Source organism: Cinclus cinclus, chromosome 4 (assembly GCF_963662255.1).
Source record: "Cinclus cinclus chromosome 4, bCinCin1.1, whole genome shotgun sequence".
Classification (NCBI taxonomy): Eukaryota; Metazoa; Chordata; class Aves; order Passeriformes; family Cinclidae; genus Cinclus; species Cinclus cinclus.
This window is the reverse complement of record NC_085049.1, coordinates 2,396,701-2,410,069: the sequence shown is the minus strand read 5'-3', so window position 1 is coordinate 2,410,069 and position 13,369 is coordinate 2,396,701. Positions and strand designations below refer to the sequence as shown.

At 39.3% G+C, this 13,369-nt stretch overlaps 1 protein-coding gene across 1 annotated transcript in view; it reads left to right on the top strand.

The window, feature by feature from the left end:
- The window catches only part of PTPRO (protein tyrosine phosphatase receptor type O), a 143,199-nt gene that overhangs the window by 116,890 nt on the left and 12,940 nt on the right, over window positions 1-13,369 (top strand). Inside the window, exons 13-17 of the mRNA XM_062492611.1 lie at window positions 2,082-2,221; window positions 4,721-4,853; window positions 5,792-5,912; window positions 7,732-7,800; window positions 10,955-11,038. Coding sequence (XP_062348595.1) covers window positions 2,082-2,221; window positions 4,721-4,853; window positions 5,792-5,912; window positions 7,732-7,800; window positions 10,955-11,038 — 547 coding nt within the window. The remainder of the gene's footprint in view (window positions 1-2,081; window positions 2,222-4,720; window positions 4,854-5,791; window positions 5,913-7,731; window positions 7,801-10,954; window positions 11,039-13,369) is intronic.

The following is a 13,369-nucleotide window of genomic DNA, read 5'->3' as shown; positions in this document are numbered from 1 at the left end:
TGAGCTTGGATGGGTATTTTGCCCTTCAGTGACAACAAAGAGAAGGTGGAAGGAATCCCATTCCAATGAATCCCTTCTAGACAATTGGGTGTGGAGTTCTTTTGTTGGATTGAGTTCGATTTTTATTTTCCTTTGTGATGTTTGAACTTTGAATAGACAAAAGTGGGGATATTCTGACAGAGGTTTTCCCCACTCTCTGTTTCTGAGGGGAGCAATGGGAGTTGTAATTAGCAGTAGTGGAAACTCACTCTAAGCGATAGACGACTCAGCACTTGGCAGTCACTTCAGAATTCCTGCCAAATGTTCTTCCCTCCACGATGTTAGCTTCATCCTGGCAACTTTCCACCTGCAGAAAAATCAAGCCATTTGCTGGAAGCAAAAGGAGGATTTGCTGGGGAAGCTGCCCAAATGCAAAACTCAAATTTTAATTAAGACCATTTTTTTTTACCTGGAGTTAGGGGTGGAAAGTGTTTCCGAGCCCAAAAGTAGATATATGTGTGTAATTTTGGGAGAGGGACATTTTCCTGGGTAGCTCTGGGACAGTATGTGCACTGCAAGCCCCGTGACACACGTGAATGTGCCTCAGTCCCTGCCCCACTCTTTCCATAATGCCAATATGGCTTGGGCAGACTCCAGCCTCAGAACACAGATCTGATTGTTTCAGGATCAGATATGTCTCCAAAATGTCTATAGCTACTTGAGCAAGTCCCTTGTGCCGAGCTTCCTTTGACAGCATCTCACAGATTGAGGATAACTAACTATTTGTGAAAGGAAATTAATCCAGAATGTTCTTGCGCATCATCCAGTGTATGCAGCATGTCAGAATCCCAAAATCGGGCCATTGTTTGAGAATTACAGCTTTAATTAAAGCTCCACAGAATAGGAGATCTGAAAACCATGCAGAACAACTCAGAAATGTACAACCCAAAGTTTACAGCCTCTGAAGGCAAAGCAGAAGAGCCCAGGAGGCCTGAGGTGTGGAAAGCTAGGGATTACCAGGCCCCATCAGGTGAAGTCATCAGGATGAAAATCAGCATTGGTGTTTAAATAATACTGAGCAGAAAAGGTATCTCTCGTATTAGCACTTGCTTAGGCTGCTTGCTCCTCTCCTGTTCCTCGAGATTTCCCCTACTGTTCTGTGCTCTCCGTTCCCCAGGCTGGTTTGGGTGTGGTGACAGTGAGGGGTGACCTCCACAGGGGTTCATGGTCCTGGAGGCAACAGCCAAGGCCACTGGACATGGGGACAGGGGTGCTGAGTGCAGACCCCCATCCACATTTCACAATATTTCTGATGCCATCACTCCCAGGAGAGCCTCCATCTACCACCCAGACCTATCATCCACCAACCTCATCTATCTAGGGCTGTCCCCTCCTCGACAGACTCTTGTATTTCTTTGCCTACTGTCACTTCATCCAGCACAAAAGCAATGAAAATCAAAGTCATTAATTGGAGATCTGGACCCCTGCATTCCTACAACTCATGGAAGTCAACACAGATCTAATAGCTCTTAAATGTTAGCCAAAAGGGAAAGAAAAAAAGAAAAAAAGAAAAAACAAACAAAACAAAACAAAACAAAAAATACTACAGGTTTGTTTTTGTTGTTGTTTTTTGGTGTTTTTTATGGTTTTTTGTTTTGTTTTGTTTTGGTTTTTTTTGTAACTGGTAATTGGCTAAATATTTCCTCTGCTGTAATTAAAGGAACCTAGGCAGCTTCCACTTCTCAGGCCAAATGTGTTGCTAACAGGTGATCTTCTCTGAAAGAGTTCCTGCTAACATTGTTCTATTAATAGAACCCACTGATCATCCTCAAACAAGGGATCTGCTGAAAAGGGAAGTGAAGTAATTATCCATCTGTCCAAACAGAGAACTGGTTTAAATAAATAAAAACCAACACGCTTCATCATCTTCCCATTTTACAGTGGTAGTTTGTCATCATGAGAGGATTTACACCGCTAGACTTTATCTGAAGGAAATGAAAGATAGAAGGGCATCAGGCATTGCTTTCAGTTTTTTCATTTTTCTCAGTTGTCTGGAAACGTAAAGATAGGCTTAATGAAAGGAGATTTTTCTCTTACACTAGAACCAGCCCCTCCGAAATCACTGTTTGCTGTCAACAAGACTCAGACTTCTGTGACTCTGCTGTGGGTGGAAGAAGGAGTAGCTGATTTCTTTGAAGTCTACTGCCAGCAGGCTGGATCTGGCCAGGAAACAAAAGTCCAGGTATGAGTCTCTTCTTTGGTGTCCAGTCTTCATCCCAGAATCCAATTTTTACAAGTTAAACTACTAAAGCTACACTTCAAATACTAAAATATTTACATTGTTTTGCTATATTAAGGTTGGCCTTTTTCTTATTGAGTGGATTATATAATTAGTTGGAAAGAAACTGTGTGCATCCAACAGTGGAATTGGCTCTGATACACTGTGCAAAACCCAACAGGCCACAGAACTAAAGGAATGCCAATGAGCATTCCCAAGAAGGGAAAAATGGTCAGGTAGCTTCCTAAGGAATGGGGAAAATAGACACATTTGGATGCCATGAGATTTCTGATGCAGTATCTAATTATTTCTGGAATACTTTATTCCTGTTTTTGAGATCTGTTAACTGAAGTTCAGCTATTCCAAGAGTAACTTTGTGCAAATGTGGCTGCCCTTCATGCATTTTATCTCAGGGTGTTTTCTTCAAACCCACCTCCTGAGCCTCACACATGAACCTCATTTTCTCTCTGCCCATCAGGTACCTGTGCTCAGCAGCCAATTTAAATATATAGCACTGAAACAGGTAATGCTGTTCAGTGAAAAATAGAGAAAAATGGAGTAGTGCTTTTAATTCCTTGTCCTTGAATGCTGTGCAACATGTGAGGTTTGCTTTGTGCTTTAGCTGATGGTATAATGAATCACCCTGATTACATGCAACAAAACATTATTCTCTCATGTGCACGGTGACACCTAATGGGGAATCATTCAGAAAGAAGTGAAAAATTACCTACTTAAACCAGTGATTACCACAAAAGACTTGCACACTCTTTAATCCTAGGGAAGACCCGTCTGAATTATTTCATTTTCTTTTTTAATTGAGACAGACAGTGACTTAAGGAAAAGAAAATGCTTACATGCACTTTAATCTATTGGATAGTTTGGGTTGCACGTCTAGATTCCTGCTTTTTCATGCTGAATACCAAAGTTTGTGAAGTCATTATCATCACTTCAAAATAGTGATGAGATCAGGCAAGGAAAGTACCAGATTTGAAACTTCAGTTCAGAGCAGATCTGTTTTAAGAACATCAGGAAAAGACTGCTTCATTTGGCAGATGCTTCAGTGGGTGTATCATTTGTTGATGGGAACATCTGGCCCTGGATAATGCACAGAGATTGTCAGCTCACTCCTCATTAGATTCATCACTCTCTTTTCTGTCTCCATCAAAAACTGGGAAGGGCTCCTTCCTGAACTGTAAAAAGGGATGCTTTCCAAGTAGACGGGTGTAAATTCTTTGTGATTTTCCGTGCTAATTACATGAACATTTTTGTCCCTTTCCTTCATCTTTAAATCAATGAAATGGAAATCAATAGCTTTCAGATTTTGACCATCTTGGATTTGAGTTGACTAATTTAAATTTCCCAAAGGGGAAAATGGAAACATCCAACCGAGTCCAATTGCCAAAGCGTGGCTCCACCTTTCAGCTCAGGCGATAAAAGTCTCCTCCCTCACACTCATGTGCATGTGATTTCACCTGCACAATGTACCTCAGAATTGCTCTGCAACAGGAGCTTAGAATTAGGCCAGGACTGACAATAGGCTCTTGCAAATACCCAGAATCTTGTTACAGCATCTTGCATTCCCCACCTGGACTGGGCTCATTCATAAAACTTCTCCTTCTTTCTCTTCTAAACCACTGGCTCAGTGTCCCTGTTTTTACAACTGTAACCCACCCCTGGTTCTGCTACACAGTCTAGAGAACCAAGGGCCTAAGGAACTTTTTCTTTAAGTCAAGGCACGTGTTATTGTTGCTGTGTTTGTTTTCTGTTGCTCCATCAGCATTTAAAATCCGCAGAAGTGTTCACAAGGGTCATAGTAATTAACATGCTCTATAAATATGTTATGTAGGGTTTCTGCCAGCTAAAATCCAGATGTAGGATATTTGATCATAATTATTACCAAAAGACTTTGCTCTAGTTTGTTTTTCACCTTGTCCTCTCAAAAGGTCTCACAGGTCTCCACACCCAGAGGAGCTGCCTCAGAGGCAGAGCTGACAATACATTCAAATCACAATTGTGATTTCATTCATGGCAGAGGTTGTGACTGCCTTGGCTGCTCCTTGAATAAAAATAACTTGGTTTCCCTCCTGCCTGTGTGGCTTAGAAACCAGAGCTCATGAGCTGTGCCCAGCTCTGGGATGTCCTGGAGGTCCCAGTGCTTTCCCGTACCAAGCACATCCCTGACCAACCCTCTCTGTGGCACATGTCCTTCCCTCCCCAAAAGCCCTGGGGTCCCTGGAGCGCTCTGGGATGTTCTTGAAGCTGCATTCCCCCCTGATCCTCTCCCCTTTTCTGCCAGACTGTGTCTGCTGTCAAAGGCAGGCCCTAGTTACCTTCCCTGTGTTTCAAAGAGCTGATTTCTCTCACCAGATCTGACTTAACCCATCAGATACATGGAACAGTGATTTCTGCCCTTGCATTTATGGGGGAGACAAACTCCTGTGTGCTTTTTCCCCATGTCTGCAGGAACCTGTCACTGTCTCTTCACATGTTGTGACCATTTCCAGCCTGAGCCCTGCCACTTCCTACAACTGCAGTGTGACCACCTTCAGCCACAACAGCCCCAGCATCCCCACTTTCATCACAGTTTCCACCATGGGTAAGCAGCACTACCCTGCTTCCTTCTTCTTCCTCACCCAGCTACATCTGCTTCCCCTTGCTTCCTAAATCTGCACTTTGTGATGCTGGCCCCAGGGGTTGTTTGTGTCATGAAAAGGCTGCCAGATGGGGATGGGATGGGATAATGGGATGGGATGGGATAATGGGATAGGAGCAGCTTTGGAAAGACCTTGGAAAAGGCCCCACTTGACTTGGAAAAACGTAAACTAGGGGCTCAGTTCTGTACTGGGTTTAGAAACCAAGGATATTATTTATGGTGTCACTAAACATCAGGGTACTGCTTGATTATATTTATGGAGAAAATGTTTTCTCAGCCAAGCCCAAACAAGAGAAAATAACATTCATGAGCTGCTAAGGTTTCCTGCATTCAGCAAACAAGCAAGAGAGAAGAAAAGTCTCTGCAGGATCTTCAGCAGCCACAGCCAAAATGCTCTTGAGGGAAAACCTTGGGCATGTAATTTTCCAGAGTAATTAAGCAAGTTCAACCCAGTATATCACAAAGCCCCAGCTTATTATTTTGCTTCTGCAGCAGAAAAAAACACATTGATTATTGTTGAAGATCAGCTTCAGAGTGGACATGTGCTTTGGAGACATAGATAATGATGAATATCTCTATCTTGTATTACCTTACCCTTGTGTTATAAATGTCAGCTAAAAAGTAAAAACATAATAAATCAGAACATGTTAAAGTTTAACAAAAATGCCAGAGTTGAAGGTATTTCCCCAAGAAAATTTACTAAGAGCAATAGCTACTCAAACTCTCCCTTTATCTCCGGTGGTATTTTTCCTCTCTCTAACACTCCAGGCTCTTTGAGATAATTTAAAATGGCATTATCAAGACTTAGTGAAAAACAAAACAAAGCAAAAACGTCAGTGTTTCTGAACTGAATAACCAAGAGTAATTTTCTGTATGTGCAGTCACTGAGATGAACCCCAACGTCGTGGTAATCTCTGTGCTGGCCATCCTCAGTATCCTCCTGATTGGACTGCTGCTGGTCACCCTAGTTGTACTCAGGAGAAAGCACCTACAAATGGCCAGGTGAGTCCAGATTTGTGCTAATTACAAACAGCTGCTCAGACACCAACAAACCCATCATGACAATAGATTCAGCTGAGAAAGCTTTTGTGTGTGGGTGCTACTTGTGAACAGGATCTCTTCAAGAGATTTGTTTTGCTGCTGTTGAGCACGTCTTCTCCTTCTATCTACTTTCACTCTGGACCTGACTGACAAGCCTCAGCTTTTGTGTTATTTTGAGCCTCGCAGGGTTGAGTCCATAAGTGCAATCACACATAACAAAAGGGTTATGTAGGGGGCACAAAGGATAATTAGGATCTGAGGAAAATGAGCATGAGCAGGACATCAAGGCTCTTTGCCAGCCTTTGATATGGTTTGGAACAGGAGATGTGTCCATGCCAACATGCAGGCACACAGTTTGTGGTGACTGGGAATGGGGCTGGGGCCGAGCCTCATCCCTAATGGGGAGGACAGGTGGACAGTGTTGAAGGCAAGGAAATGTGGAATGCTGAGATGTACTGCCCAGCCACAGGAGGGGAGAGAGGGCACGCAGGTGGGATGTATGTAAAATGAAAGGTATAAAAGGTGGAAGAACACTGAAGTGCTGATGCTTGAAGCTTATCTCTTGGTGTCAGTTGTACCTCCTCCATCACCAACAGACAACATTTTCTAGAGAAAATCTTTCTCTCTCACCATTTGCCAGTCTGCACCAATCATTTGTACCTGAATATTGAAATGAAATTTCTTTTTCTATGCAGTCCTACCTGCAATAGTTCACTTTAACGTGGGTTGTTATGGCCTGTGTGAGCTGTGGAAGTTTCCTCAAACCCTAGATAATTGGTTTACCTACTGTTTTTGAAGGTGTCACAGGGTCTTTGTCCTTTTGTAATCTATGTAATATATTAATTGAATGTACTGTGTTAACACAGGAAATTATTTCATGTAAAATAAAAACTTATGTAAAAGATCTTGCACTTAACAACCTAGCAGATGCTGTATTTTGTGTGTTGTGTCTTATCTGTGTATTCCATGCAACACATGACCAAACCACACTTATGTTTCAGGTTATCTTTTTAAGAAACCATTAAATGGTTTGTTCCTTTTGCATGTAACTAGCTCTGAGAATATCCCAACTAAATTAATTCTCTTTCCTATTTAATTACTGTGCAGCCAGCCCAAAGCTTTTTCTCTCCATCACTGCCTCTAGCCACAGAAGATAAACACCCCAGAAGGAAATTTTAAAAATAAACCCAGTAAGAAGCTGCAAGCAATTGTTTGCTTAAATCAAGAAAATAGTCAAGTTAGTTTATAATTCATAGCTGAAAATAATAGACTTGTGATAAAGACACTACTAGAATGCTATTCAGGATTTTTTTTTCTTTTCCCTGCAGTTGTTTTCATAATTCAAAGCTGCCTATAATTTTCCTGTGAAAAGGACACAATTAAACAACTTCTCCTTAGAGTGGGAACAGTGAATATTTAGTACAGAAAAGTAAAAATTTAACCTGTGTCTTGAGGCCAGAAGCCATTGGTAGTGCCAAGCTATGGAAAGCACAAATCTGGACAAAAGATAAGGTCTATTTGAGAATATCATTCTTTTGAACATTTTTAGGCAATTTGTTCCCAGGTGGTCTTGAATGTTCATTTGTTTTGGACAAAGACATTAAGGGGTTTTAGCTGTGCTCATTAGAGATTATCTCAGTCCTAGTCACAGATGTGAGTGTTCAGCAGTTCCCTGCCACTCCAAGTGTTCTCTGTTAAGTAAAGATCTTTGCAAGTGTTGTGAATCCAAAAATAATTTTTTTTTTTTTTTTTTTTGTACCTAATGGCTTTCCTGGAACAGGGAGTGTGGGGCTGGGACCTTTGTGAATTTTGCATCTTTAGAGAGAGATGGAAAGCTCCCCTATAACTGGTGAGTGCTTGAAGCAAAGCTTATGGGATTTTTTTCCACAACTCTGCTTTTTGGCAAACGTTAGCTATAATCCTAAAGTGCTTATTTTTTATGTCATTGCTGTTCCTCTTTTGGATAAACTATTAAGCTTGTTAATTTCATATTTTATTCCTTGAATGTATTTTATTTCTTGAATGATGACTGAAGACATGCATTCTGTCACCTAATATTTTTAATAGGCCATGATGCATTTGCATGTCAACCAAGTTGAATAGATTTGTTTTGGGAGGATTTTTTTTCCCCTTTCTCTTACAGATATATTTACTAGAATAACACAACTGTAGCAACTTGATCTATAAATTCATTATCACTTCCATATATTTACATCCAGGAATAAGCTTATTTGTAGATGATTAATTACCAACTGCCTTCATACAGTGCCTTTAATATTTCCTTACAATATAAGACAAGGACAAGCCAACTCAAATATATATAGTAACTTAATGTTCAGTGCTGTTGAAAAAAGTAAAAAAAAAAAAAAAAAACCCTAAATATATTTTACTAGTCTAGAAAATCACCTGCAAGTGTGGCAGGCACTGATGTGGACTCTAAATCATCACTGTCTCCATAAGCTGAAGAGAAGTATTTGAACAAAGAAAATCTATAGGATTAGCTGTTATAGAAGTAAAAGGCTCTGAGAGCACCTGATTGGCACCAGTGTGGTCACTTCCATCCCAGTTTGGATAATCAAATGAGTGGTAATGACAGACCCAAGGTTTACTGTTCTGTTGTCAGCAAGCTCTGCCAAAACCTATTCCCTTTCAAGGCAAGTCCAAACACAGAGATTTCAAAGCATGAGATCAGCCCCATTCCAGTAGATCAGAAGAAAATACGTGCCTTCACACCCATGGCTAGCTTTGCTGACAGCTAAGAAGTTGGAAAGAAAAGTTGGGAACTGCTTCCATGATTGCCCAGGACTCAGCCTGCCAGCAAGGCTGGGATTAAATGGATTGACAGTGCACCACCACAAGCCTCTTGCTAATAAGCCTGCAAATGGAACTAACAAGCCCAGCAAATCTTATCAATATCTCACTGTGCTGCTAATTAGCTGGATATTCAACAAGCTTCACTTGCTTGGTTTAGCTTTAATAGCAGCCAGCTGTGTGCAGTACAAATTAAACCATCCCTCAGCTTCTCTTGCTTGGACTATGTTAATGGCAAAACAGCCAGAAGATCAAACACTCATGTTAATTAAATAGCCAAGCTTGAATGAAATTATTAAACTAGCAACAGATGTTATTAAAACCATTAAAGGATTTTTTTTCTTTTTAATGGGAAGGGAATTAATTGGTATGGATGTGAAAGGGGAAGTTCTTGCTGCTTGATTTACACATATGTGTGTGTATATACATATAAGTATGCATACATAAATTAAGTTATAAAAATCTAAACTGAGAAAAGCGTTCCTGCTTAATATCTCCACAAATATTTTGTAACTGAAGGCAGTGTGTCCTTACCTTATGGTCCTTATTTCTCTGAGGGTTGTTTTGTGTGTCTCTGTTGTCTAATGTCAAGACCAGTGATTTGATAATGTGTGGAAAATTCTTGTGAGGATTGACAATGGAAGAAGCCCAGGCTTGAATAATTCCTTCTGCCTCTGCAAGTTAGAGGAAGTAAAAGCCCCACATGGAGTTTCTTAAAGGAAAGAGAAATATTCCAGCAACATCATCACTTCTCTCTCCCAAGCCTAATGGAAACCTCTGTGGCACCAGAGAGTTGTTCATGGAAAACCTAATTTCACCCTCAGTCCAGCCCCAGAGAAACTCAAACAAAAAATGATCCTTAAGGGTCTGATTGTGCAGTCGTTGTGGTATATGATTAATGATTGTATTATAATTGTTATATTAATGATTTTATATATATATATATATATATATATATATAAAATCATTAATTATATGATTAACCAGAAAGGGCTCTTGCTTCTGGCTGAGCCACACAATTCCTGCCAAAGCCTGGGGAAGCCACCCTGCAGAAACTGCACTGCCCATTTCCTCTACTGCAGCAAAATTCATTAAAGCATCACTTGGAGTTTCACTGCATGGGCAGAAGATTTCCTCCCTGGATGGAAGACTGAGATTAGAGATGATTACATTTGACATGGCTTATTTGTCAGGGAAAACGCAGCATCTACCAGCTCCATAAGAGCCAAAGGAACAAGGAAATTTAACTTTGTGTTTCCCCTTTAGAACAGCTGCAGAAGGATGGTGTCACTTTCAAAGCAGCAGATTTTCTGATGGGGAAAAAACACACTTAGGGTGTGTTTAACTAAAAAAAAAAAAAATTCTTCTACTGGAGCCAAGTTTGTTTAAGTTGAATGAGTTTTTCGTATTTGCAAACTACCTGAAGCCCATTTCACCAATAGGTAGAACAGGCCTGGGTGGGCTTCTTGAATTAATGCACAGCAGAACCTGGTAAACAGCTTGCAAATGCAGCAGTTTAGAATGATTTTTGTACTCGTATTGCCTTTGTCCACAGTAAAATCTGTGGTGGGTATTTATTCACAGAAACCACTGTTAGAAGAACTGTTCAAGCAACGTTTAAAATGAAAACGAAGGAAAGAATTTAAAGCACTCTGCAAAATGTTACATGGATGCCTTGAGAAATCTGACTCAATAAAGGGCACTAAGAGATATTGGAAGCATCTGAATTTGTGTCTGGTGTAGATCTTCTGATATCCACAGGATCACTTGTAGGAACAAACATGGGAGATTATCGTAGCTGTATGTGATAAAAACAAACCATATCAGCACTGAATATCTCAAAACATTGAAAACAGGCTTAGTACCACCTATGCAAGGGCTGGAATCAGTCAGTGATATTTTCCTACCCACTTTACTCTCTGAAAAGAAGGAATAACAGTTCCCGAGTCAATATGATAAGACATACTTATTTTGACCATATAGAATTTTGTGTCGGATAGCTGAAAATCCTGCAGGCTGAGGAGTAAAAATTCTGGGGATGTTAATAATATTCTTAGGAAGTTAGTAAGAAGTAGGAATTTTGGGTTTAGCAGATTTTTAAAATAGAATTTGCTGATCTCCTGATTTCTGTCTGTCTTACTAACTCTCCTCACTTTTTCATCTTTATGTATGTTATTTATTAATGCTCACAGGCGTAGAAGTGTATTTGCTTTCCTAACTCTGCTACCCTCATGCCTTTGGACTGATTATCTTTTGGCATTTTATGTTAATCCTTGGTAAGTGATTTCCTTGTTTTTCCATATGCAATGTGTAAACAATGTGAATTTCTATGATGTGAAAAATGTGTGGTATCTTTGTTCTCAAACGGGTCAAAACTTTTGAAGAAATAATTTTCTTGCACTGGAGCATGGATTGGCAAGGATGTGGGTATCAAAGTATTTGCTACCCTGCTTCATCTGGTTTGTTTATGCTCCAACTCATTTTGGTTTTAAAAAGCTAATCTTCCAGTGGTCATTATATCCATCTCATTGCTGTCTTTGCAATTTTTGCTGCTTCATTATAAGTCCTGATTTCTTCTGTCCTGGTTATTTACATGTTCATTGCCTGGCACTGACTTCTGCTGCTGCTGTTCTAATACTAAAATTGCTTGATCGTGCCCCACCTGTTTGGTGTGTGATGTCAAATACATTTGTTTTTCAAAGCTGCTCTTCTAATGTCAGGAAAAGCTTTGCTTTTGAAAAAAAAAAAATATTCACTGAGAATGGATACAACTAGGAGTCCCAAAGAGTAAAAAAACAGGGTCACTGTGTGCATATCTCATTGTGTGCGTGCATATTTAATACTTTAGTCTGTAAATATTTTATAAGGATGTAGTAAACACCTGATTGTTTTCTTGAAAACACCTAACAAAGCCACTCATCTACTTAGGGCCAGACTTGTTTTACAAACCATTTAACAAATAATTATAATTCATTATGACCCAAAATATCTCTAGTTCACATAAAGTCTCAGGTCCAAATTTTAGGGTTTTACAAAAAAGCTGGTACTGAGGTTAGGATTTTATTTTCCAAGCATTTTCCCTGGTCTTACCATGAGGCACCAAAGCCCTGGCAGGCAGACATCAACATCTTCAGCACAGGGATTTTTGAGACTTATTTTCCTTGAGTTTCAGTGGGTCTGTAGAAAAACCCTTCCAAATTTTCGGTGGACCTAGAAATGTGAGTGTTTATGTAAGCAAAAAAAGGTCCATTTCTTGTGTCAGCAAAACAAAGTGGAATGAGATGAGATTAATCCCTCTCTTTTAATCTGTACAGTAAATGGAATAACAGATGAAACACCAGCTAGTGTTTCAAATGCTTTTTGTTTTGCACACAAATTAGTTTAAAATATTTATGAACATTCAGGAAAACAATTGCAATGCTAAGAAAAAAAGGCCTCTTGAGACTATCAAAGCACACGAAATTCTTGCTGAGAAATGTATGTCAATCATTTGTTTTATTGCCTCTTGAAGTGTTCCTTGGAGAAGCATTCTTAGAAGCATTCCCGTCATAAAGAGCAATTAGGGTTTTTTTATTATTATTTTCAAATTAATTCTTATGTGTCCGACATTAAAAGGTTTACTACAATCACAGGGGATGAAGGTGTGTTGAACATTTTAGTGGAATTAAGATTTCACTGGACAAAATCTTTGAAGATGGAAAATAAATACTACTAGTTTAGGTGTACAATACATATGAATGTACAAATAACATGATAAACTGAAGAGATTTCTAATATTTAATCTGCACATTAATATAAAGCTGGTATTGCCATAGCTCTTGTTAATTCTGCAGGCAAAGCTCCTCATCTAAATGGAAATGTACTCTCACAAAACAACAAAATTACTACAGGCTGTGGCTGCTCCAGAAACGGAATATTTTGCGTAATTTAATTTTTGAAAGTGGTCCTTTATTGTTTTATAAGGTAACTTCTAAACTTAACAAGGCAGAAGAAGTAAAAATACCCCAATTTTTTGTATTTCTTTCTGTACATTTTCATTATTTGGAATTTAAAATAATTTCCTTTAATTTACTAGATGAAGCTGTGAACCAAGTGATCAAAACATAATTTTCATACCACCATGAAATCAAAAGTAGCATCATTGTAATGTGAAAAATGATAGATATTATTTAATGCCCAGGAATTTAAAATTTACCCTACTAAAATTCCTTCTGAGTAAGCAAGAATCAGTTTGAGCTCTGTGGCTGATTGAACAGAGGACCTCAGAATTTTTAGACCTTAACCAAGCGAATCCAGGTGCTTGCTGTGTGTATTTAAATTTTTTTTTTTTTTTTTTTTTTTTTTTTGCTTAACTTCCCTGTGGCAACAACAAAATGAACACACACCCCCTCCAAAATTCCATGCAGTGGTAGTTGGTGTTAATTCCAGTCCTTTGGCTTTCACTGCTTAACACACTCAGAAACCTGCTCCCAACTGTTGCTAGTGAATTCCATCACTCATAAATCATGGTTTTCCATGACTGGCACGATTATCTCCAGCTGTTAAAAGTCAATTGAATTATCTAAGGTTTAAGCTTGAGTCCTGCTGAGGTCAGTAGGATATTTACC